This window comes from Hippoglossus stenolepis, chromosome 10 (genome assembly GCF_022539355.2).
Source record: "Hippoglossus stenolepis isolate QCI-W04-F060 chromosome 10, HSTE1.2, whole genome shotgun sequence".
In the NCBI taxonomy this organism is placed as follows: Eukaryota; Metazoa; Chordata; class Actinopteri; order Pleuronectiformes; family Pleuronectidae; genus Hippoglossus; species Hippoglossus stenolepis.
The window spans coordinates 1,784,083-1,810,380 of NC_061492.1; the positions used below are offsets into that span (position 1 = coordinate 1,784,083).

At 45.0% G+C, this 26,298-nt stretch overlaps 1 protein-coding gene across 1 annotated transcript in view; it reads left to right on the forward strand.

Moving 5' to 3' along the window:
- kcnh5b (potassium voltage-gated channel, subfamily H (eag-related), member 5b) overlaps positions 1–26,298 on the forward strand; it is a 76,277-nt gene that overhangs the window by 25,827 nt on the left and 24,152 nt on the right. The window contains exons 9-11 of the mRNA XM_035168099.2: positions 20,294–20,493; positions 20,765–20,824; positions 22,797–22,989. Coding sequence (XP_035023990.2) covers positions 20,294–20,493; positions 20,765–20,824; positions 22,797–22,989 — 453 coding nt within the window. The remainder of the gene's footprint in view (positions 1–20,293; positions 20,494–20,764; positions 20,825–22,796; positions 22,990–26,298) is intronic.

Below are 26,298 nucleotides of genomic sequence, written 5' to 3' on the forward strand. Positions count from 1 at the left end.
ACAACTTTTATCTTTGGTTAATTCTTTCAAAACACCCATCGTCGACTATCAGACACAACACAGATGTGGTAGATGTCGTTTGCGGCTGCAGCTAATCATTACTGTTATTATAAATTGATCCTGCATTTGTTTACTAGATTAATCAAGTAAAAGATTCTGTAAAATATCAGCAGAGCCCACGACTGCCTGTGTTTTTATTTGTCATCAAAATTTGCATATTTATCACAGAAGCTTTTTGCTGCTTCTCCGCCGGCCGGACAACACAACTATATACTTATTGGTATTAAGGTTAAACTGATATAAATCAAACAGAAATGACCTTATGACATAACAACAATAACATGTGCAGTGGTGAAAAACAGTGAAAAGTGACTGAGGGTCTGTTCTCTCAGAAACTTTTCAATATTTCTGCTGACGTTTAATTCTTTGGTTGAGTCTGATGTCGTCTGTCCACACGTGAAGAACAAGATTCAAGATCTGATCCATTAAATCCACAAGTTGATTGACTTTGTTATGGTGATTTCACACAAACGTAGAAATGAAGAAAATAGAGCACAAAACCTCACTGTTTAAAAAGCGTAGATAATCAGGATAATCAGGATAATCAGATAAAGAGCGTTAGTCATGATAACAAATGTACGTAGTGATGTTTGAAACGTACCTGAAGCTGTTGCTCGTCTTGTTTCTTGTTTCCTGTTCGACATCAGATTGTTTATTCTGAAGCTCGGTGCCGTCGGCCTGTAAACTGCTCTACATTATTTATCACTCTGTGTTTGCTTCGACGGTCGAGAGCAGCACTCGCTTTATCTCATCATGCAAATGAGATGTGACCATGTGATGTGCAGCCACTCTGTTGTGATGTTCAGTAAAACCAGGAAAGAGTTCGTAGAAAGACGAGTGAGACGGTGGAACAACGAGCGTCTCTGTTTCTAATGGTCATCATCAGCCGTGTGTTTTAGAGGAAGAATCATCAGAGGCTCATGGGTAATGGATTCTGTTTCATGTTGGCAAAACAAACACTTTGTAAAAATCATTTACACAAACACTTATAGATATTATGCAGAGTGTCATTGTTCAGTCTATTCCAGTTAGAGTGTTGTTTTCACACAAGTTCCAAAGAGACTTGATTTGAACTGCCTGGTGTCTGCAATGCATTCTGGTCCTTGGTTTCCTCGTCGATGATTCCACCTTCGTGTCCAAAGCTGCAGTTTGCACCCCCCCCCCCACACAGACTTTTATTAATCATAACTTGACCTTAACCTGAACTTAAAATACTTGAACCATTATTTATTGTCTTAACTGTCCCAGCTGTGGCCGGAGGACGATGTCGCCCACACCGAGTCTGGTTCTTTCTTCTCCAGCTGCTCATTGTGGGAACTGCTGTGTTTCTCTATACTTTTTAAGGTTTCGACCTAAATATCCAAAGTGCCTTGAGATAATGTGTTATGATTTGACACTATACAAATACAATTGAATTGCTGATATGATAGAAAGCTGCAGGTTCTGCACAGAGTCGATATGTTTGGGCTCGTAGCTTCAGCAGAGGCCAGAGCGTCAAGTAACAGGACATTAGTATTGATTCCTCTCCGTCTATTCACTAAAGCTGTTCTCACACATGACCTGCGGAGGAACTCTGGAGCGTTGGGTCCGGACCTTCTCCACAGTTTGTGTTTCACACGAGCACAACACGGCACAACTCCACTCCGACGCGTTCACAACAGCAACACGCTCTCTGCAGGATTCAGGCGGTTATCAACCGGTAATCAATCAGTTATCAACCGTCCCACTGGCGAGTGCGTCCTCCTGCTGGGTTCTCACATCATCTCTCACTACAGACGTACTCTGAAGAAACTACAAACTTCCTCCACAAGAAAACGTCCTTGTACCATCGCAGGACAATTCTGACCCGAAGGTTTTATTCTTAAACCCCAAAATGCCTCCTGAGCCCGAATGTTCTAGAGTGATGCTCGATTTTGAGATTTATGAAACAGGAATTCAATGTTTGCTGCAGACTCGTGTGACTTTATTTCAAATGAGAGATATTCCCACGAGACACTAGATCATTTCCTTTATGTAAATTAGAATTTAAAGTTAATGAGCCCTTGTTTGACAGATATCTTCAAATGTCTTTACAGATCAAGTTTCTATAATCAAGTCCCATTAGTGCTTAGATAACACAACTAGACTTAATTAGGTGTCTCAGTGTCTCTTCCTCTGTGCTGGCACACAACCATTTTTAAACATGCACTTTGGTCGACAACTTTCTCTGACAAGCTATTTCAGTCGGATATAGTTTGGCCAGTTTTTCTAAAGCAGAGAGAAACTTACACTCGAGTCCGGAAATGGAAGGCGAGTTGCCAGTGGTTATTTTTAAGAAGGTGTCCGTATCGTACCTTAAAGTGTTTGGCAGGAAACAACAATGTTCCTCCTCACTCCTCCAAATCCATTTTCAAGTTCTCTCTGCAGATGATCCCGCCTGTGGGTTGACTTCAAACGACAGAATCTCATTTTGGAGCAACAGCGTGTTTTATGTTTTTGTCTCGGTCCAATCTGTTCCTGCCCTGGAGTTGAGTATCGGGGCCACACCAGGGCCTCCCCCCCCCCGGGCTGTCGGCCATATTGTCTGTTCCTGGCATCTGGACAACACACAGCCTCAGCTGGGTAGTAAACAATACACAGACATGATCTGCTGCTCGCTGTCCGTCGTGTCTGGCTGTGACTGATAGTCTTGCTGGCGTGGCCGAGCATCACACACTGTGTGGGCAGTTTCCTGATCTCAGCAAGCGAGCGCTGATAGAGCGACGCAGACAGGGGCTCCGATCCTTCTGCGTTACAGATGGTTCTGTGAGAACGACGCTGCGTTTCAACATAGATCAGTTTCAGAACATCGCAGGGCGGCAGCCGAGAGGAAATATTCTGGGACCACCTTCTGTAAAGGCAATATTTCAAATGGGCTCAGCACGCGGCTGCTGTGTGTGGTTGTAAATGTGTTCTCCTGCTGTACATCTACACACAACTGTGATGTCACCGTGCACCGACACGTCGTGGGCTACATTCACTTCATGTGTGAGATTCAAACGTTATCTCTGTCGCTATGGTTACACCTGGCGTCTGCACTACTCTGCAGTTTTCAACGGCCCGAGACTGAAAAGTTTGGGAACGCTGTTGACCCCTTGGGTTGTGATGTCGTCTGGAAACCATGACCCAGTCGTCCGTGTTCTCTTCCTGATTGGTTCTTATCAGTCACATGACTCGACTACCGGCGGTAAATGCCAACACTTCCTGTCAGTAACAGTTCCACCTCGTCCCTGCTCTCACTTTTCCAAACAAACAACCAACTGCTGGGGAGACAATCTACTTCCTGTTTACACCACATGACCAGTGTACGTGAACGGTCATGTAAGAGTAAATGTTAGTAAATAGAGACAACTGTGATCCAGATGTTCTGCAGCACTTGTCCAGAGGACACTGATCACGTCCTTCCACAAGAGGACAAATAGCAGCCAGAGAGATTTTTACAGCTCAGCAACCCACACATGGTATTTTATGTTAATTAATCAATAACAAATCAAAGAAGAATAAAACAAGGCTAAATAATCGTTATCGATGGAAGTCGGGGTTTGTTTCGCTGTTTGTAACGAAGATGGATGTGAAAATGAAGCGTTAACCTTCAGTGATGAAGGTCAGAGGCTGTTGTTCACTCTGTCACTCAGCAGAATGGATCCGTCAAACTCAGCAGTTCACAGTGATTGATTGATCAAGACGATACGATAGCTGACAGGCTGCGGAGGAAACTCAGAGGAAACCCAAACGAAGCAATTCTCAGATTTTCTTTCTACTTAAAGATTTTCAGACATCCTGGATACTTCATTATTAGCCTCAGATATTTGCAGAAGATTGTCTTGAGCAACCGAGCAACGAGACGGACGTTAAGACAGAATCTGTTGAGGAAATGAAACTAAAAGAAGAGTGAAGCGTGGAAACTGAAGACGACGCCGGGGATCAAAAGCCGGACATCAGGTCTCGTGTCTGTTTAAACTCTTCCTCAACCCGACGTCCGTCCTCTGATTCAAAGTTAATCCCACTTGACAAATGCTCTCTGCTGGCGACAGGAGGCCGAGCAGGACACAGATGTCTTGTCTTGAGGGGAAATGGCAAACGGCTCAGGCCCGGTGAGTCCTGATTGGCCCTGTGGTCGATCGCAGTCGAGCGCTGACGTGCCAGGTTTGGAGGCGATGGATCTGACAGCGGTAAATGGAGCTGGATGGAGTTAATCAAGCAACGTGTTTGATCCGTGGACACAAATCAGAACGGATACAGCTTCGTGATCCTGTCGTGTTTGTCTCGAAAGTTCTGCCGAGCTTCTGCACACGATTATTATTATTTCTTATTCACATCCAGTCTTTGGGGGAAACACGTGCTCCGGGTCTGGAAGTTCTGTAATGTACTCATCTGTCTGTTGTCTTGTTTTGTACAGTCCTCGGTGCAGTATCAGTAATCTGCTCTGCAACAGACAAACTATGGAAGCTGTGATTTCCAGGAGGGCAGAGGTGGTCGGGGAGAGACGGGCAGAGAGACAAGTCATTCATTATTTGTCTTTGTTTGTTTTTTTTACGGAAGAGCTTCACTTGCCAATTTCCATCTGACAACACGACGTGTCCGTCTGTCCTCCTGTCTCCAGCCTGAACGTCTGTCCGTCAGTCTGTCTGTTTGTTTGTAGTCATCTCAAATAATCGACCCACACTGATCCGGAGAACTGACGTCTGAATGACTCTTCCTCCTATTAGTGTGACAGAGGCTGATCTGTACGGCTCCTCCTCCTCCTCCTTCCCTTCCCCTGCCCGTCTGTCCCCCGCTGTCCTCCCACATGTCTCACACCCCGTTCGTCACGAGACAGTTTCCGATTAATGGGTCTCTTAACTGTATCCGTGGCCATCAGCGGAGACGCAGCTCCTCTGAACTCGTGCACGCCGACCTGTTAGAAACATGTGATCACGATCCACTCTCAAGAATACATGAAGTAGAAACTCACACAAATACACACACATGGACACACAACCCCTTGCACGCAGACACACTATAGCACAATGTATAGAACCATGAAACTTTGATCACCACCATTAAAGGCTGATTAGCATAATAGCCCATCATGATAATTCCCAAAGCAGTTTCATGAGATGTAATTAATTTTCAGCAAGTTGCACTGGGTTATGTGTCGTGTTCACTTCATGACCCCGCTCACCCTCCACTCGCCTGAGCTCACGCTGCACACGACTGTAAAACTGTTTTAACACGTCATCATTAATAATATTTACAGTCTGACGCAGATCTTTGTCTCGTAACTCAACATAAGTACATAAGAAATGTCCTTAAAAACAGAACCTCGCATAGAAAACATGAAAAACTCCCAGTATCCTTCCCAGTATAAGATCATGAGTTTATTAAAGGAGCAGACAGTAAAAAACAACTTTTCTCTCAGATTGTGCACAAAGCTAAAATGTTATGGAAGTTATGGAAGTTATAAGAAGTTTCACATCAGTTCAAATAGATAATTATCACAATAAACGTCACGTTTAACCAATTTATTTTAATCCAGACTTCCACTGAAGTAGATGCAGTCACAGGAAACATAAAGGAAATTGTGTGAAGTGTCTATAGAACATTTTAATATTTCTCTGATGCTGTTGAAGTCAGCAACACAAACGCCACAGGCACAAGGAAGCACAATTTGATGCACACAACCGCACTGTACTGGAGCATGTAATAATACACAAGGTAGATACTGCATCTACTCTGCAGTAATGCTGCTTGCATGTATTCACAGTGGATGGTTTGTACCTGCAGCTCCTCACAGAGCCTGAGTCATTTCATGTCTCACACTGAAAGGAATTTAATTGTGGTTTGGTGACTGTACCGATAATGTGGAGTCTGTCCTTGGGGATCGGGGCACAGAGCCGTGGGTGCGATTTCCTGCCGACACACATGCACTCGACCAATCACACGTCAGTCTCAGCTGTCAATCATGACGTTTCAGCCTGTTTTTATATCATCACATACATAATTAAAACCAAACTGATCAGAAACATGAACCATCTGTGAGTAACAATGATGTGACGCGTACTTGGACCTTTTCAGTTTGGTTGAAGACGCTTTGACTTGGGAGCTGTGAAGTCGTCCGTGTTTATTTCCAGTCTAGAGACCAGATGATGATGGTGTTGATTTACAAACCAAACACAAGCCACCCTCACGTGTTCCCAGGTGTAGAGGCCGTGTAGTTTGTTTAGGATCAGCAGGATTCACACGTTGATGCGGGAGCTCGGCGTTAAACCAACAGCAACCTGATCAATGTGGAGGCTGTAAACCAATCAGTGAAGAGCGGCGTCTTCCAGGAGCATCTGAGGCCAAGTTGGTATACAGACTCAAAAACTACATCCTATAAATAACATGAAATATACTCAACTTGGCAACGGAGCCGCAGCACATGTGAAAGGACTGTTTTAACTTCCAACGTCTGTGGAGTGCAGCCTGAAAACCAGATTTAAAAATGTCCCTGAGATTTATTCCTGTTAATCAAATTCTTCAGGGAGAAATTAGAATGCAGCGAAAAATTATACTCACACAAAAAAACACATGATATTAACATAATATAGATTATAACTCAGCCGTGCAGTTGTTCTGGATGAGTTTCCTGAGGTGGAGAATCTTGAATAATAATAAAATCCTCAGTATTGAACTGACGGGAGAATGTTGAAGTTCCTCAGAAATGTGTTTAGTGGTTAGATTAGAGGTAAAGAAGCACTTTGCTGGTTTCTCCTCCTCGTCACAATGAGGGGGGATCACATAAAGCTCGTGTAAGACCTTCTTCTTCTTGGCGTTAAGTGGCAAACTGAAAAGGTCACGGAAAAGTACAGATTTAGATCCAAATGTAAACTGTAAAATATTGCCAGAGTGTTATCCACCTTTCTCACCTTGGTTCTGTCGGTTCTTCACACAGTCTAATTAGCCAGGAGAGATCATTTCATTCTCTGGACTCCGACCATGTTTGTTTGAGGTGAAAAGTCATCGCAGATATTGGCAGGGAGAGAAGGAATCATCAACCCCTGCTGTCTTTCTACGGCAGCGTTGTTTTTTTAATGATACAGAACAGAAAGATGTGAGAGTAGGTGGTGAGGCAGAATGATTCTGCAGAATGAACGTTCTCCCCTCAAGTCACTTGTATCCGTCGAAGGGATATTGAAACTTGACGCGGTGACCGAGGGCCGGCCTCATCAGGTGGAGTTAATCACACCGTCCAGTTTAAAAACACTGATGAAAGAGATCATTTCAAGAAGATTGTGACTTGACACAGGAAGATCCTCCCGACAGGAAACCATTCAGCGATAAGTGATAATCTCACCCAGACCGAAAAAACCTTTGTTTCACTTCTTTTGAGGAAAGACACAGTTTTGAGGCTCGAGGCAAAGTGAGGTAGCGCGTGAGGGGGTACCTGGGCTCAGAGCGGTTTCGCCAGTGATGCGAGCAGCCAGCCGGAAGGATGCGGGCGATTCGGCCCGGCTTGACGGTCGTGTATCCTAAGCGGAAGAGACTTACCAGACTCAGCGGGAGAGGAGAGAGGGATTGTGGGTGTGAGGACGAGAGATGAAAGAAAAGGGAGCAGGGAAGGAAAGGAGCAGAGGAAGGATCTCCTCCCTGATGCTCTCGCCCCCCCAGCCAAGTATTTATACGACTTAAAACTCCGCCCGGTGCGTGAAGCGCTCCGGACCTTTCTGGAGCCTGTAGCCACTTCCACACAATCCCAATAGCCACCATTCCACCCCAGTCCACTCATCCTACCCTCCAGTGAGGCCTGCGGGGGAGGAAAGGGAGGAGAGGGGGAGGAGGAGGAGATGGAGGCAGAAGGAAGGTTGGTGAAAATGATGCCGCGAGATGGTGGAGGAAGGGGATGAGAGGATGGAGCTGGAGGAAAAGAAGAGAAGTGGGCGAGAATGAACAGGAAGGACAAGAGAAATGGGGTGTGACAGGAAGAAAAGAAGAAGAGGAAGAGGAGGAGGAGGAGGAGGAGGGGAAGCAGCTCGGAGTGTCGCTCTCCGCTCCTCAGCTGAGATGCCCTGATTAGTTTGGAAAGAAAGCGCTAGAGAGAGAGAGAGAGAGAGAAACACAGACACTCGGATGGTGAAGGAGGGCGAGAGAGGGAGGGCGAGAGAGCTCTGCGTTGCAGGAGCTGATCCTGAGGCTGTACAGTGTGTGGCCTCCCTCTCCGACAGCAGCAAGGAGATGAGTCCACTAATCCATAAACAGACGTACTTACTCTTTCTCTTTTTGTCACTTTTCACTCTCTAATCCATCCTCTCTCTCTCTCTCTCTCTCTTTTCATCTGACTCATCAGTAAATCAGTGAATTCATCTGTGACTATCAAATGACCCCGATTCTGGAAACAGTCTGCCCCAGAAACCGGATCCACGTCTCCATCGCCTCCCCGGAGGAGGTGGAGGTTTCTGTTCGGCTCGCGGTCGGTCGGTTTGAAAAAGAGACGAGAGGAGAGTTCAGTCGAGGGCCGAGGAAGAACGTGTTCAGACGAGATGAAGATGGAGCTGCACCGGGATACAATCCATCAACACCGGGGCACACAGGCTGAAACAGAAGTTCTGCTGAGACGTTCATGGTTCCCAGAGGAGGAATCCTGCTGATTTTAGTGGCTCCATTAGTCTGAAATATGTTGTTTTGATTGAAATATCTCGAGAGCTATTGAACGACTTGTCTTGGAATCTAGAAACACGAATGTCCCCCAGCAGGAGGAGTTAGAATGAGGTTGAATATCCTCCTGAGGTGAGGATCTGACAGTTAACGCTGCTAACTGAGTTTATGTTTAACGGTTGAAGCTGCCTGTTCCTGCTAGATTTAATTATATCGTTATTTTTATTATATTTTATTGTTTGGATAGATGCAAATATTTTATTGTCTGTCCCAAAGTGACAGAAATGATCCCTTTGACAGGGCTTACACACACAAATCACATTTACAAACAGAACATCTTAAAAACAAGGCTCAACAATATACACGATTAAAATTAAAAACATATGCACACATCAAATTCGAGCAGGCACAGAAGAAGCGACTGGTAAAAACAGGTAAAAGGGTTAAAATGCAGCGTCTACTTTAAATAGTTCAGGATGGTTATTGCAGAGGGGATGAAGGATTTCCAGATGTGTTTCCGGGTCAGAGGGAGCTGGAAACATCTGCCTGATGGCTGGTGGAGGGGGGGGGAGCTGGGTCCTCTCTGTTCACGGTGGCTGAGCGGGTGCCCACTTCAGATATTTGGTTATTTACTCACAGTTAATATTTATTGTGCCAGTTTCATCTCGTCTGTTGACACATTCCGTCACAGTATTTGTTTTTGAGATTAACATCATTGGAAACCACATCTCAAATACAGCTCAGTGATCATCAGGACAAAGTTATAAGATAGATGTGGAGTAAAGTTTACTGGTGAACGTATCGGGACGAAAGTTTGAAACTTTAGTAGTTTGTCTCCTTTTCTTTAATAAAACTCAAACTTTTTACTGACAGTTTCCTGAGCACGTTGGCTGATTTCCAGCAGCTCCCTGCTTTACATTCACCCAGTTCCCCCCAGTAACTCCTGGGAGCTGCCCACTACAACACGTCCACGTTTCAGGACACTCAGCAGTTTAAACACCTCAGTGATGGACGACTCACAACTGAGGAGATTGTTACATTAACATTTTCCCAGCTGCCCCCCGGGTTCAGTTCAGGTCACCTGCTAACGATCCTTGAACTTTGTCTCCCGGAGCCGAAGCTGCGTGATCGGTTATGAATCTGTGCAGCCGTCCCTCTGTCCTCTGGAGGTTGATCTGTGCAGCCGTCCCTCTGTCCTCTGGAGGTTGATCTGTGCAGCCGTCCCTCTGTCCTCTGGAGGTTGCATCACCTTTTACAGTCTCAGTCTTATTCTCTTTCATGGCGACGCCGTCCTCTCCTCAGCAGCTTTAGAAAGTCACGGCGTTCCCTGTAACCGAATGCTAAACACGGAGCAGGGGAGCACGCTGGCCACCTTGGCTCTCTGAATAATAAATGTAAAAGCAGGAGTGTAGTTTTCTTGCTTTCCTTGCAGTGTTTTCATCACAAGGTCTTTTTTAGCAAAGCAGCTCAACGATCTTGTGACCGAGATGCTTAAAGCAAAGCAAAGGACACACACTCGGGTGATGTGATATTTATTCACTGGATCTGCTGCTGCAGGTGCCGGAGAAACGACTGGAAGAGAAACGACCTTCAGCGTCGTCACAATTCCTCGAGAAAAAACCCCCCTGAGAAAGCAAATCTCACCAGTCTAATGCGCTTTTTATCAAAAAGGGTTATAAACACAGACGACGGGAACGGCTGTGCTTCTGTCTGTATTTATATCAACTCATTATTTATCTGTGAAAGGTTCAGTGCGTCAGTCTCCCGTCGCCGACTGAAACAGAAACAACCGTTTGGTGTTTTCTTCTTTGTGTGTTGGACCTGCTGCTGAATGGAAAAGCCTGAACGGGTCACTACAGGCTTTTATTCGTATTACCACTCAGAGTCAAGTTGTAACCATAGACCATGTAACCATAAATACACGTCAGATACGTTTCCTCAGTGATGGTTTCTCTCTGCTTGTTGGTTCATTATCTTCCGATTGACAACACAACTGCTTTCACACTTGTGTTCAGTTTGGCCACAATGCGTCTCTGACCAGTTGCAGTCCGTTCTCCCACAATGCATTGTAATGCAGGTTTAAATTGTGTATCCCACTCTCATGCCAGTGGCCGTCGAGCTGCCGTGGAACATGCTCGACCCCCGGGAGGAAATGGGTTTCAGTGTCCGAACAAAAGACAAACGACATGTGGACAATAAAAGGACGTGGGATTGAATCTCCGGCCACAGAGTCGTATGTTGTTCAGACCAAACACCACAGGAATCTCCGTCTCCACGTTGACCCCAGGATCATGTGTTAACTCGTGAAAGTAACACGAGTAAGTTCATGGTAAAGTGCAACTGATATCTTGAATTATTTAACAGATAACAGATATGGTGCCCATATGCAGCAAAAATCATTTATTCCTCCTTTACTGATTCAACGTCAGGATGTCAGAAGAATTTTTCGTAAGAGGTTTTCTGAAGGTATTCCAGCGGAGGAGGATTTGTCATCGTGAACTTTTTGAATAAATGTTCATCGTTGTCATCTTCAGAAAACATGGCGGATCCTTCTGTTTCTTTAAAAACTCATTTCCTGTGACGGTTGAGTGACGAGCAATAATGAACCGTTCTCTCTTACGTACCGAACATGTTCAACTCAAGGCGGCAGGAAATTAACTTGCACCCAAAGGCCATAGATCACACTTCTTCTGTTAATCTTTTACCTGTCAAACACTGCGATTCTCAGATATGAGAAAATAAATCGGCTGCGTTTTTCTAATGCACCTCCTTTGAAAAATTATAAAAATGACCTGCCGGTGTGTATCTGCTGGGCAGATGGATGAGGGACAGCCTCAGGAAAGTCTATTATCCAGACATTTAGCAGCACAGAGAAGTGAAACCTCAGCTTCACCCTGACCTGCCTCGCTTAACTTGTTGACATGGCAACCACAGAAAGAGCACGAGCACACGCTGTGACAGTGAAACGCCGCCAACGCCGCCGACTCAAAAAACCCCTGACTCCTATTTTTGGGGCCGGAGGGTAGTTATTACTTGAGCTGAAGGAACATGTGCTGCCACAGTGCAGACGTTTCTGCACCTGATGGCCTCAGGAAAGATTTTCATGACTGCGCAGAAGAAGAGGACGAAACATGGAGACACTTTGCTTAGAACCAGAATAAACGAGTAGAGACGACACACATCAGAAAAAACCTTATAGATATTTTAATCCTGGAACCAGGTCGATGAGCTACGAGATGAAATATAAAATATTACATTTGATTCACAGCAACAATATAGGAAAACAGAAAAAAAGGTACAACACTGTAGAGACGGGCGGATCTGAGTTATACCCACGAGTCCGGATGATTCGCAGGTCGGGTTGTTAAAATTAACATTTCTGATTGTAGTGGATGAGTTTTTACATTTTTACATTCACAAAAACACTTTTTAACGCACATCTGGGGGAACTGGAACTGAGAGTTGGGTTAACGCCTCCTGTCCAGTTCCAGAGAACGTGAGTGAATATTAAATCACTTTCCACCGGCACGTGTTTTAAACGTGTGCCACATGCTTTTAGAACGACTTTAGAGAAAAAAGAATACTACAAACATTACCGCCGATGATTTTCACTACATTACACTAGAGCTCCTCCATAAATAATGAATATCAGTTTCATCTATTTAACGTGTGCTGTGCAAACCACTCCGGGGTTTTGTGTTGTTAGGGATTCACACCACATTTCCATAAAAGCCGCCAGTTGTAATCGTCCTCGTGGCAAATCTCTTCCCCGCTCGCTCATTCAGGAGCCGATCTTCCACTCGCTCCCACAGTGACACGTCTCTGAAGGATTCAATCGCTCCCATTTTCATTCTAATTTTTTAATTTCTCCTCTTTTAATTTGCGCCGGAGCCCAAAGTGTGGAGGCTGCAGTCACATGCAGGGTGAGAGGGGATGATTGAATCAAGCAGGTGCCAGGCATGATGGATCGGCGCTCCTCCGGTTTAATTGCTGACGGCGGGGAAAATGGAGGCCAAGCTGTGATAACCACGTTCACCGTCGCTCTGTACCTGTCTCACCTGCTGCTCCCGTCACTACAGTTAAAAAACCTACTCCACGGACAGTGTGAATAAAGCCCCAGATGCAGGATCCCCTGACACCAAGTCTTCTAACCGGTGTCGACGTGACCTCGGATCCTCCTCCAGCTGCCAAACCCGAGCGGCGCAGCCAGAGTCAGACGAAACCGGGGAGCTGGAAGGTCGATCAATGTCTGCTGCAGGCGTCATCTGATGCTAACGCCCTGTACACTGTGGGCTCTGAGGACCAATCACAGAGCAGCAACTCTCTCACTGTTTAAACAACCTGCAGCTCACAAGGTCTCGGCCTCTTGCTCCACGGCTGAATCTCCGGATTCCTGTGGCTGAGGTTCAGAGAGTGAGACTGAAAGTGAAGCTCTGGACCATAAATCCTGGGTTTCATTTATTTCAATTTATCTCACCTGTTTAATTACTCGTAAATATTAGTGTACTTATGCAGAAACTACGGATGGGTCAGTCTGAGACTTGGTGGAAGGATGTGGGTTCAGGAGAGAATCCACTCAGGATTCGGTGGGCGGATCCAGAACGTTGATTTCTCAGAGAATGATTTGTGGATCCGACACTTCTAGGGGACTGAAATTTGTCTTTTATCTTTGGTGCAGATCCAAATATAAATATTTTAAAACTGTGGTTTTAATAAGGAGACTGTCGGGCCTCGGCTCTATTGACATTATATTATTTTCTATTTCTATTTCTTCTGTATTCTTGGTTGGAACAACTCCCACATGGATCAATAAAGTATATTTTTATTCTGATGATTCTGAATTTGGGGAAAATATGATTCAACCAGAACATCATGTTACTAGAGCTGGATTTTTATTTTACTGCTTTAATTGAGACATAATAAAATAAACTCCAGGCTTTATAAAGAGGACGTAGGTGTGGACTGACCCCTTAAACCTGCGCTGCCTGTTCCGCTCCTCGTTTCACTGGTTCCATATCCAACGCCACCTTCTGACCCAGTAAACCCAGTTATCCCTCTTGTCAACAGACGGCTCGCTGGTTAGAATCTGCTCCCAGCGCTGCCTCGCTCACAAAAACACATCTCGCTGTTTACCAGGCGCCTTGCGGTTCGATGCGAGTGCTCCTCCATGACTTCATTACTCCTGCAGAGGCCCGGCCCCCAGGGGCCCCAGGCGCCCGGCTCGACCCCCGACGGCCTTGTTACCTTCAGCGGTGGAACCTCAGAGGCGTCTCATCTGTGCTGGTTGTAATTCGGCCCCATTAGTGAAACTGCAACACTGCGACTTGTCGACTCCAGATGAAAGACACACGAGCAGCGAGCGGCAGATAACTATTGTTTGTGGTTTGTGTTTTTATTCTGAGGAATTTATTCAGTGAAACAGGAGAATAACTGAAAGGATAATCCTCTTCGTCTTTTTAAAATACAGTCTGTGCCAGTAATCAAGGTTTCCTCTCCTCCTCTTCTCCTCCTTCTTCCTCTTCTCCTTTGTCTTTTCTATTCCTCTTCTTCCTCCTCTTCTTCTTCTTTCTTTTCTTCGTCTTCTTCTACTTCATCCTCTCCTCCTCCTCCTCTTCTTCTTCTTTGTCTTTTCTATTCCTCTTCTACTTCCTCTCATTCTTCCTTTTTCTCCTTTGTCCTCCTATTTCTCTTCTTTTTTTGTCCTCTCCCCCTCCTTCTCCTTCATCTTCTCCTTCCTATTCCTCTATTCCTCCTCTTCTTCCTCTCCTCCTCCTCCTCCTCCTCCTCCTCCTCCTTCGTCTTGTCCTCCTCCTGGTTCGCCTGCAGACGTCCAGCAGAGCTGAACAAGTCTTTCCTTCAGAAAGCCTGTTTGCTGTAATACATCGTAAGCACATGAAAAACAGATTAAAAAAGGTGTCAGATAATAACACAGGAGAAAGAAAGACAATTGCCAGATTTTAATTTTTTTTAAATCCTGCTTTTCATTTTATCAGTGCTTTGAAACGTAGAAACTTGTTTACTCGCTGGAATGAATCTATTTGTCACGGCATCGATTTTCACCATCTGTCTATTTTTCTGATTTCTGCAAATTACCAGAAAACAATTATCATCCAAACAAACTACGTTGAGCTTTTGAAGTTGAGGGACACACATCAGGAAAACTTCATAATAATTATGATACACATTAACTGTATCTTTAAAAATATATATTTATCTGAATGACTGTAGCTGATGGTGAATTGCAGCCCTGAATATGTTGGAAATGCTGTTTAAACAACACTTATGTACAAACTAGAAATCCTAAGAACATGTTGACCTGGTCAAAGTTAACGGTCAGTGTGACCTCACAAAGCACACTGAGGGAATCCTCCCACAAGCATTAACTTGGACTGAAGGATTAACTGATTAGATTTTAGTGGTCAAAGGTCACAATGACCTTCAATGAATCTGGAAAAAACATGTGTGATGGAAACTGCAGTGGTTGGTGGACATACAGCTGCTGAGCCGAGTTCCCAGCTTCATCCCTCTCCTCTTCCTCCTGCTTTCATCCCGTCCTTCTGAAAACACACTGAATCCTCATTATTTTAATGAATCGAATGTGTCTTTCTGCTGTCGCTTCTCATACTTGTTCATTTGGAAAGTTTGCTCACGTTAGTAAACATCATCGACCAATGGGGAACAGACATATCCGACCATGTGATGTTACTGAACTCTGCCTAATATCCCCACCCCCCCCCCCACCTGCCACCCAACCCTCTCTCTCTAAAACCCATTATGGCTTTGACACGGCAGTAAGTCGTCTATTAAGTTGACCTGATGAGAAGTAAACAACGGCACATTGGAGAAAACTGTGGGAAAAAAACAACCTTATTAACCGAAAGAGATTCACAATTACAGAAATGCTTGTTGTGGCTGGAGGAGGGGGGGGGTCGGGCTCTGACTAATGCCGGGAAGCCTCAGCAGAGTTTTCAGTCAATATTTATTTGGAGGCAATCAGCCTGAATGTTTAACTCACCCAGAGAACGCTTGATGCACAATTAGCGCTCGTCGAAAACAGATTTATACCGCAGCCTTTCTTTTTTTCAGGGGGTTTGTGGGTCTGATGCTGCCGACTGGTTCTCTCAGTGCTCGTCTGGTGGAGCGCGGCGGCGGCGGCCCGTCGGTGTGTGGCGTGTTGACACGCAGCCTGCGGAAGCCGCCCTCGCTCACTGGGCAGCAAATGGACTGAGCTCGATGGCTCGAGAGGGCGCTGGCTTCTTCTGAACGTCTCCGTCCCCGTCCAGCTTGTGTTGCTGTTTTTGTTTATTTTGTGTCACTGGTGTTTTCAGGGTTTTTACAGACGGTGGTTTCAAATGGTTTTCATCAAAAAATCATATTTCACACGTTTCCCGTTTCCATTAAAAACAAGAATAAGCCTTGAAGACGCTACTGGAGCCGAGTTAAATCTAATTTTGAGGAATCCACGGATATATAATGATCAAACTTATTATTTTAATGTTGATCAGACCAAATTCAGACTTAGATTTATTGATGTATGTTTGTGGAAGGTTCTCTGTGCCTCTGTCTTTACATCTGGGTTTGAGTGTGTGTGTGTGTGTGTGTGTGTGTGTGTGTGTGTGTGTGTGTGTGTGTGTGTGTGTGTGGTGTGTGTGTGCTGGTTGTCTTCCCGTGTAGAAGTGTTGTGATGAATGTTTTCTGGGCTCCAGGCGCTGACACTGTGTCTGCGTCGTCCTGCTGGACTGACAGATTTCTGTCGCTCAAACTCATTCACTGTGACAAATCATCCGGAGCTCCTCGGGCAGATCGTCCCAGACCCACAAGAGGAGAAAATACACATGAGGTACACGGCCTCTGATCGCTCCTGATTTCTCTCTCTCACACACACACACACACACACACACACACACACACACACACACACACACACACACACACACACACACACACACACACACACACAGTTTTATTGTTGTCACACTGAGAAACACTTGTGCGTCGTTTGACCCCAGCTGAGTGACATTTGCCGTTTTTACCTCTTGTAGAAATATTTCATCATCCAGCTCCGTCTCTTTTTGACGATCTCATAAAGGTGAACTGAGGCGAATCGTCTCTTCCAGATATATATTTATATATATATGTAAATGAGAACCCATTTATATTTAAATATATATATATAATTCAGCTGAAAGAGGAGCTGAAGGGATCAAACAGAAGTTATACGACTGTTGACGGATTCAAACTTTGTGTTTTTTAAAGGATTGCTGTTAGACGTAGAAATAAGAGTAAAACTATTAGTGTCAATTCAGGTTCGTATTTAAACAACATCTGAATAGAGAAACCCTGAAATGTGCGTAGAGTGTTGTTTGTGTTAGTATGTTGACTTGGTTTATTTGTAAACCAGTGTCGGACAACACCACAACAACACTTGCTGTTTCCTGTTCGAGTCCCATTAATCACCCCCTCAGACGAGCAGCGAGAAACATCTCTGTCACTTTTTACCTGAGATCCCAACATTCATTCAGATGTGCAGGGAAAAGTTCATATTCAGCCTGTGAAGGAACCGGATCTCATTCAGGATCCATCATCCAGGTGTTTCTTCATGTGCTGGTTCCAGTCCTACTCAGGATGAAAAACCTGAGCCACACACAGAGAGTTGATGTTGATAAGAGTCGATCAGAGTCGACGTCACTGTGCTGTAAACAAAAACACGTGAACCCGATTCTGTGGATGTTCTCTGGAGTTCATGTCTGAAAACGTCTCTGAAAGCGCTCAGCAACAACGTGGGACAAAGATTCATCGGATCAGTGTCGAGGCCAAAATGAACCGACCGACTGAAACCAAGCGATGGTTCTGATATGTTTTCCTTTTCAGTGTCACAGTCGATTTGGAGACGAACTTTCTCCCCCGTTGATCAGCGTCACGTTGACAGCGTCTGCTCCTCCGTCCCTCCGGCTGCTCCGTCAGCTGACGAATCTGAGGAGATAAAGCTCTTCATCTGCTCCTCGTCCTCACCATCCTCCTCCCAGTGCCGCCCATCTCACTGCGGCCACCAGAGGCAGGACAACAGAGACACATTTAAATACGTAGAACCAGGGGGGACAGATGAGATGTCAAACAGAGTCGTGAGACGACGACCTGTTGCCTGACTTCTGTGACTGAGGAGTTCAGATTCCTTATGGGTCCAGGAAAGTGCCTTTTAACAGCTGATGCAGTTTCTGTAGTTAACTCTTAATTGTGTTTCCTCATAAAGCCCCAGGTTCTACAAGCAGAGCAGCTTCACACACACGATAATAATAATTCACGTGGTTTTGATTTATAGCTCAGAAAACCTTTGTGTTGCTTTTATTCTTGTGTCATGATTCATTTTCGATTGTGTTGACTGGTCCTGTTTGATGACTCGTCAGTGTTCCCACCTCGGAACGCTCTCGTATTCCCTGACTTGGTTGTGGGAAGTCTCAGCTCTAGACCTGAACTTTTACATTTTCCATCAAATATGGCCGCTCTGTGTAAATAGAAGTGTAGTTTTCAGTTTGTAGTTTGTTTCTTCTCTGGGGGATTCCAGAGAAAAGTCCACACTTCACGCGTCAGGAGACTGACTCTCACGTTTCAGGTGTCTGAGTTCACACAGAGTTTAATTGAACCTCTTCACATCCTCGGCGGTGGTTTTGTGGGTCAAACCTCCGGCGCTGGGGAGACACTGACCGTCCACTCGTCCAATTAGGAGCCTGGTGTTTGGATTTCAGTTCCAGCTGAAACCTGCAGGAACCAAAGTGGAACAGTGTTTATCTCCAAACCTCCTCCCTCCTGTCTTTTAATGTGTGTTACAGAAACACACTCTCTCCTCTTTGTATTCTGCTTCACTCTTATTTTCTATATCTTATATTTACTCTTGTTGCTTGAGACGTTCGCTCTGAGCATTAAAAAACAGCGTCTGCTTCTTTCTGCTTCTTTTTCTTTGGCTTTTCTTTTTCTCCTTCTCGGAAAAAAACACTTTATCTCAAACACGCAGTCGCTCTCCGCCGCTGTCTGTCCGTCGGCCTCCTTTCTCCCTGTACTTACTGATTGTGCCGCTTGTGTACCGTCATCACATCCCATTTAAACTTGCTTCTTCTTCTCCCCTTTCTTTTGTCATATTTATTGGCTGGCAGCAGCAGGAGGAGGAGGAGGAGGCGGAGGAGGAGGAGGCGGTTTGGGGTTAAAAGAGGGAGAACTATTTCGAGTGAGGTCTCTATGGAAACAGAAGCAGCGGCAGGGGGAGGAAGAGGCTGAAGACGAAGCTCGATGGCCTTAAGTTTGCTTCGACGCAGTAAAACGCGTCGTTAATTCAGCCTGTCCCCTGTCAGGACACATCTTAACTACTGGTTTTATAGAAATCATCAATATTGTGCTACTTTGGGAAATTACAACGGCTGCTTAAACAATGTCTGTCTTCCTCTTCCTGGAACAGTTTCTCCCTTTACAACACAAGACATTAATTATCTGTACTTCTTATCCTGTCAGGGTCGTGGGGTCAGTCTCAGCTGACGTTGGGCGAGCGGCGGGCGACACCCTGAACAGGTCGCATCAGTTTAAATCTTTAACCCCTAACCCCTGATCTGGAGCACCGGGAGAAAACAGACACAGAAAGACCCCCGACGAAACTGGGATTCAAACCAAGAACCTTCTTGCTGTGTGGCCACAGTGAGGTTGTGTTTTCCTCTGCGGTTGTTTGATGGTTTCCAGGGTTACGCACAAACTCCTGGATGATTTACTATGAAACTGGAAGGAGGTGGTACGAGTCAGTGGAGGAACTCATTAAAGTTTGGTGCCGCTCCAGGAAGTTCTTTACCATTGTGAGATTTCTTTTAACATTTTCATTGATTTTTCAGAGAATGATTCACGGACCTGGTTAAAAGAAGTCGAGCATGTTTAAGGGGCTGATGTGTGAGTGTGTGCAAGTTGGTGCAGATCCCAACAAAATCCAGACGTAGTGAAAGTGGTTTCACGTGGTGACTGTTGGTGAAGGGATGCGATCTACTGTCATTCCACTCTGATTCTGTTTCACTAGCTGCAGTCGTGGTGGGTTACGTTGGGTGTTGGTGTCGATATGAAGTTTGTGGCTGGTTTTAAAGGTATTTCGAGTAGTTTTGAGGTTTTGATAATCTGTTGTTTGGATTTTGATGTCATGATTCTGCACAGTGTTCTCCAGGGCGTTTCTGCATCTGCTGTGTATGTGTGGGACACTTACACTTTACTGCCCAGACTGTGGAAGCATCTATTTGTGTGCATTTAAACAAACAAAGAAAGTCTTGTGTGTTATTAAGATGTATTTCAGATGTTATAAATCATGATTAAGATTCATAATCTGTGCATTTTTGTAAAGTGAATCCATGACTTTCCGTCCAGCGGCTGAGTTCTGCCTCTTAAGTGTTTTCACAGATTGATTATTTATTATTTATTGGATCCAAACAATTAGTTTCCACAAAGCAGAATTTTATTTCAGGAAAATGTCCTACCATCTTCACAATGTGTGTGTGTGTGTGTGTGTGTGTGTGTGTGTGTGTGTGTGTGTGCCCCCACATGGTTATACTGAATCCCCCCCCTCTGTCTTTCCCTGTAGCTCTGCTCTACGCCACCATCTTTGGAAACGTGACCACCATCTTCCAGCAGATGTACGCCAACACCAACCGCTACCACGAGATGCTCAACAACGTCAGGGACTTCCTGAAGCTCTACCAGGTTCCCACGGGCCTGAGCGAGCGGGTGATGGACTACATCGTCTCCACCTGGTCCATGTCCAAGGGCATCGACACGGAGAAGGTGAGAGGTCGCGAGGTCACGTGAGACCAGCGGGAGATGTTGGTGAAGCCTCACAACCAGTCACCAGTCTCAAACTGGTTTTACACAATTTACCCCCGAAAATACTGTGTTGTGAACCTGTGACCCTCATAGACTGCAGCTGAGATAGTACATGTATATTAAATTATATCATATCACTCAAAACCATCAGTGGGACTTGGATTTGCCTTTAATTTCATTTAATTTGATTCTGTTTGGTTTTATTGTGACCCCCCTCTTGTCTCCTCTCCAGGTCTTGTCCATTTGTCCCAAGGACATGCGAGCGGACATCTGTGTCCATCTCAACAGGAAGGTGAATAAACTCCTGTTACACTTTATCTGTTGTTAAAAAATAGATTATATTAGTAACAATAATCTGCATTATTCATAATATAACACATAATATTCTAATGCACCATGTGTCACTGTCAATGTGAGAAAAAGACCAGAAACATTGACTGAAATTGCGATAGTGGAGTTTTATTGAAGCTAAAAGATTCATCTATGCTGTGAAAAATAAAATTTACTATAATTTGCTCTTCATCACCTACATAACATGAAAGATAAGAATTAAAACTGATGATGAGATGATGGGAAAGTTTATATATAGAAAAATAAAGCTAAATTCTTGTCAGGACTGTGTAGTGTAGCTGTGGGTAGGTTGTGTAGTGTGTGGTAGCTGTGGTGTGATGGCTGAGCTGTGGTTGTGTAGCGTGTAGCTGGGTGGGTGTGTGTGCTGTTGTGTAGTGTTGTGTAGCTTGTTGTTAGCTGTTTGTTTTAGCGTGGTTGTGTAGCTGTGGTTGTGTAGCTGCTGTGTAGCTGGTTGTGTAGCTGTGGTTGTGCTGTGCTGTGTCGCTGTGGTTGTGTAGCTGTGGTTGTGTAGCTGTGGTTGTGTAGCTGTGGCTGTGTAGCTGTGGCTGTGTAGCTGTGGTTGTGTCGCTGTGGTTGTGTAGCTGTGGTGGTGTAGCTGTGGCTGTGTAGCTGTGGTTGTGTAGCTGTGGTTGTGTAGCTGTGGTTGTGTAGCTGTGGTTGTGTAGCTGTGGTTTGTGCTGGTTGTTAGCTGTGGTTGTGTCCTGTGGTTGTGTAGCTGTGGTTGTGTAGCTGTGGTGGTGTAGCTGTGGTTGTGTGCTGTGGTTGTGTAGCTGTGGTGGTGTAGCTGTGGTTGTGTAGCTGTGGTTGTGTAGCTGTGGTTGTGTAGCTGTGGTTGTGTAGCTGTGGTTGTGTAGCTGTGGTTGTGTAGCTGTGGTTGTGTAGCTGTGGTTGTGTAGCTGTGGTTGTGTAGCTGTGGTTGTGTAGCTGTGGTTGTGTAGCTGTGGTTGTGTAGCTGTGGTTGTGTAGCTGTGGTTGTGTAGCTGTGGTTGTGTAGCTGTGGTTGTGTAGCTGTGGTTGTGTAGCTGTGGTTGTGTAGCTGTGGTTGTGTAGCTGTGGTGGTGTAGCTGTGGTTGTGTAGCTGTGGTTGTGTAGCTGTGGTGTGTAGCTGTGGTTGTGTAGCTGTGGTTGTGTAGCTGTGGTGGGTAGCTGTGGTTGTGTAGCTGTGGCTTGTAGCTGTGGTTGTGTAGCTGTGGTGTGTAGCTGTGGTTGTGTAGCTGTGGTTGTGTAGCTGTGGTTGTGTAGCTGTGGTTGTGTAGCTGTGGTTGTGTAGCTGTGGTTGTGTAGCTGTGGTTGTGTAGCTGTGGTTGAAAAAAACCAAATCGGACAAAGCTAAGGGGCAAGTAAACAAATTAAGTAAACAAGTAACATTTAAAATAGAACAATAACGAGTCACAATATTTTAAGTTTGATGATTTTAAAGTAATAAACTAACAATAGCAGATGGAAGAAAAAGCTTTATGATCGTTAAATTGTTTTTAATGCAGGATTATTGAATCCGTTCCAGATAAGTCATACTCATAATATTTTTTGTAGAAAGATTCTTTCTGTGTTTAAAGTTATTGTTCAGCTATGATTTGATTGCAGTGATGGAGGAAGTAACTAAAAGTAAAAGCAGCAATATCACCGTGTATAAGTACTTTATTACAAGTCAAAGTATACGCATCCAAATATATTCGAATATGCTGTAAAATCATGTTCAATTTAAACCGTCTCCATCAGACAAAGAGAGAAACACAACGTTGATGCTCACAAAGGTTTAATAACTCTAAACTTTAAACTTTAAAAACTCTCCTTTCAAATGTCAGTGCCGAATGAGACGTTGATTACAGCTTCAGCCTCCTCACTCTCTAACGTCGGACATGGAGGGAAACAGTCGAACTCTAGAGACTGATACGACCCGTCTTCTTCTTCAGGTGTTCAACGAACATCCAGCGTTCCGTCTGGCCAGCGACGGCTGCCTTCGCTCGCTGGCCGTGGAGTTTCAGACCATCCACTGCGCCCCCGGCGACCTGATATTCCACGCCGGGGAGAGCGTGGACACGCTGTGCTTCGTGGTGTCCGGGTCGCTGGAGGTCATCCAGGACGACGAGGTCATCGCCATCTTGGGTACGTGGTCATGTCGTTTATCAGATGTGAGAATGAAACTCCTAAAATACAACTTTTGGTTTAAGTGACACTCACATGTGGATTTACAGCTTTTTTCGTATCGTATATTGTAAATAACTTAAGTGTTGGTTGAACAAATCAAGACGTTTGAAGACGTCCTGGACTTTCACCAGCTTTTCAACACCAAGGGCTCTTTGTTGTTGATCTGAGAAACAGCACATGAGTCCAACTCAACTTTTGTTAGTTTAAAAGTGGGTAAAAAAGGTTGATACGTCAGGTGGAGAGAGAGAACTCTTCTCTGCAGAGGAAACGGTTTCGTGCATCACTTTGAGAATCGTGTGTGTGTGTGTGTGTGTGTGTGTGTGTGTGTGTAACAACAGGAGTGTGCGAGCGTTGTGCTCCCACCTTTGGAGCATCTTATCTCTTTCTTGATAATTCACCCTTAAAGTATCAGTGAAACTCTGCACCACTGACTTCACATCCCTTTCCACGGCCTCAACACAGCACTGCAGCGGACCAGCCCTCCCTTTAAAACCAGCACACCCCTGAGCACCAAGACGGGTGCAAGCGTGTTCTCCATCTGAACAGCGGGGGAGCGCTGGACGGGGAAATTACAACAGTGTTGAGCTGAACATGTAGAAAAGACGCTTGTGTCGGGTTGGGAGATCTCGATCTTATCTTTTTGATTATTCGGAAGAAGGAGAAGGATAAAAAACTAAAGAGAGTCTCTCCTCCTCCTCCCTCTTCTCTCCTGTGTCCCACTTCAGGACAGTTGGACACGATGAGAACGTTTCAATGCCCCTTGGTGTTTTAACAGAGGGGTTATGGATTGATACTCGAGCATCAGACGTCTCTTCGCTTTCCGGTGCCTGAACCTCTTTAAAACGTTCAGTCCCCGATGTGCACTGAATCCTGAAAGAGGTCGTGTCGGGGGGGGGGATCCTCCAGTTGGAGCCTTTGTTGTTCGGGGCTGAAAGGACACATTTCGAAAAATGGGACAATCTAGTCGTGTCGCTGTGACACAATCAAATCCAGCCCCTGAGTTCAGACACAGCCTGAAAGAACAGGTGACAGTGAAGAGGAGGAGAAGAGAAAGTACTTTCATTTTTATAACAAACAGCAGTGAGTGGGTTTTAGGGAGAAAGTGAATCTGCTGCATGTCTTCAAAAATCATTCTTCTTGCCCAAGAAATCATATGAAACTCTCATGTGAGAACAGAGCTGTAGTCGGACCTGATATTCTAATGCTTGAGTTTTGAAAACATAATTATTCCACAGAGAACAAAGGGACGTGTGAACTTGAACGTGGAGTCACGTGACGACAGTGTTACGTCGTGTCTGACTTTCAGGCATCGAACACAAACAGTCGTCACGTGCCGCCCTCTGCAGCCTCGTCCGGTAACGCTCACGAGGAGGAGAAGACGCTAACGGGGATGATTTCTGAGAAGCAGCTTTTTATTGAGACAAGCACACAGATCACGTTGATGATGAGAAATGGCTGCAGCAGCCGGTGAAGTGCACATTGTCGTCATCGGGCCCCTGAAGAGCGTTTACTGACACGACAACCGGAGCGACAGATGATCACTGGAAACGGGAGCGAGGACGAACCTGCACCGCCGATGGGAGTCGTTAAGACTTAGACACACGAGTCATTACAGACCGACAACACAATGAGTCGACCTGACAACCACTGATGTTGTTTTAAAAGTTTGGTTTTTAACTGTTGTTATTTACAAGTTTGTCACGACACGACAACTTTGATTCTGATTCGTTTCCTGGACGAGAAAAACAACTGAAAACTGGTTTACTGTTGGATTTATCGGTTTTGTTAACATCGTCTGTAAAGTTGTGAGATATGAGATTGTTAAAAAACACGTTTGACTCGACAACAGAGTCGTGCAGAGAGAAAATCATCAAGAACTTTTTCTACATCATCTCCTCGTCACAACAGAAACTCTGTCGATGTATAAAAAACTCTGTCTACCTGTTGGTTTCCTCTATCGAGAAGAGAAACGGTTTCCTGCAGAACGTTAGTTGCAGTTTACCTGAGCAGCTTGTTTATCTATATTTATACTTTTGAGTAAATCCATGTTGAGGAAATGTGTTGGAAACCTCCAGTGATGCATATTTTTAATAATCAAATACCAGTCAGCTTCTTTTCTATCTGTAAATCTAATCTGTGTAAACTCTGTGTTGCAACATGAGGACGATGTGGGTTCAGGACGGCGCCCACACAAACTGCAGCCGATCCAGATCGGAGCTGTGACGTTGTGAGATCGTGATCCGTGATGTTAGAGCCACAGATCCACTGCAGCAGATAGTGAGGTAGTGAGGATGAGCTGCAACAGCAGTTAAAATAAGAAACCAGGATGCAGGAGAGGAAAAAGACATTAGAGAGATAAAACTCAACAGAAATAACAGAGGATGTTTTGAGCAAGAGAAGAAAAGGGAAGAAATATTGTTTAGAAGTGACAGAAATCTGAAAAGTGGGAGAGACAGTGTGGGGGAGACGAAGAATGTTCTTCTTCTTTAACCTCATTAGTCGCCGAGTCAGACGAGGCAACAGTCTCCATCAAACTGCTCCATCACGTCGAGGACATTAATCAGTGGTTGTCATCAGCAGCTTCTGCTGCCGCGGAGAGACGGACAGGATTATTATCACCCAGTAGAATATTGTTTCAACACGTCTGCAGTTGGTTCCCACTTGTTTTTGCAGTTTCCTCGAGGCTCACATCTTTACATCGCAGCTCCTCTGTTCGCTCGACATAAGAGAACTTTCTCCTCTACTTGTTCTCAGCACTTTAACCTTAAAGAATATTAACCTCAGCTAACGGACACGTGGATATTTATCCCTTTTTCTTCTGCATTTGGGCCAAATGACATTTAAGTCGTCTTCAAAAAACTGGTTTATGTGCAACTGTGTGTTCATGTAAAACGTTTGAGAAACTGTGACTTTAAAAATACACATGAGAGTCTCGTATATGTTTTGTAATATTTCCATCTTAACACACACACACGTGGACAGTTTGCACCAGCTGAGCACTGTGGGGGATGGACAGATCAAGGGAGGAGGACAAGAGGATTAGAGCGGATGAGAGATTTTTTGGGATTCTTACCTGCTCCAGTGATCTTCTTCTGTTTTCAGCTCACAGCAGAGGAGGCTGGGAGCAGGCACAAGGGAACAGATACTGTAGGAGAAAGGGAGGAGGAAGATGAGATGCAGGAGGAAGAGAAGAGGGTTGATGTAGAAAAGAGACGAAGGGAGGGTCAAAGAGACGGATGAATGGAATTTGGAGCAGATGGAGGCAGA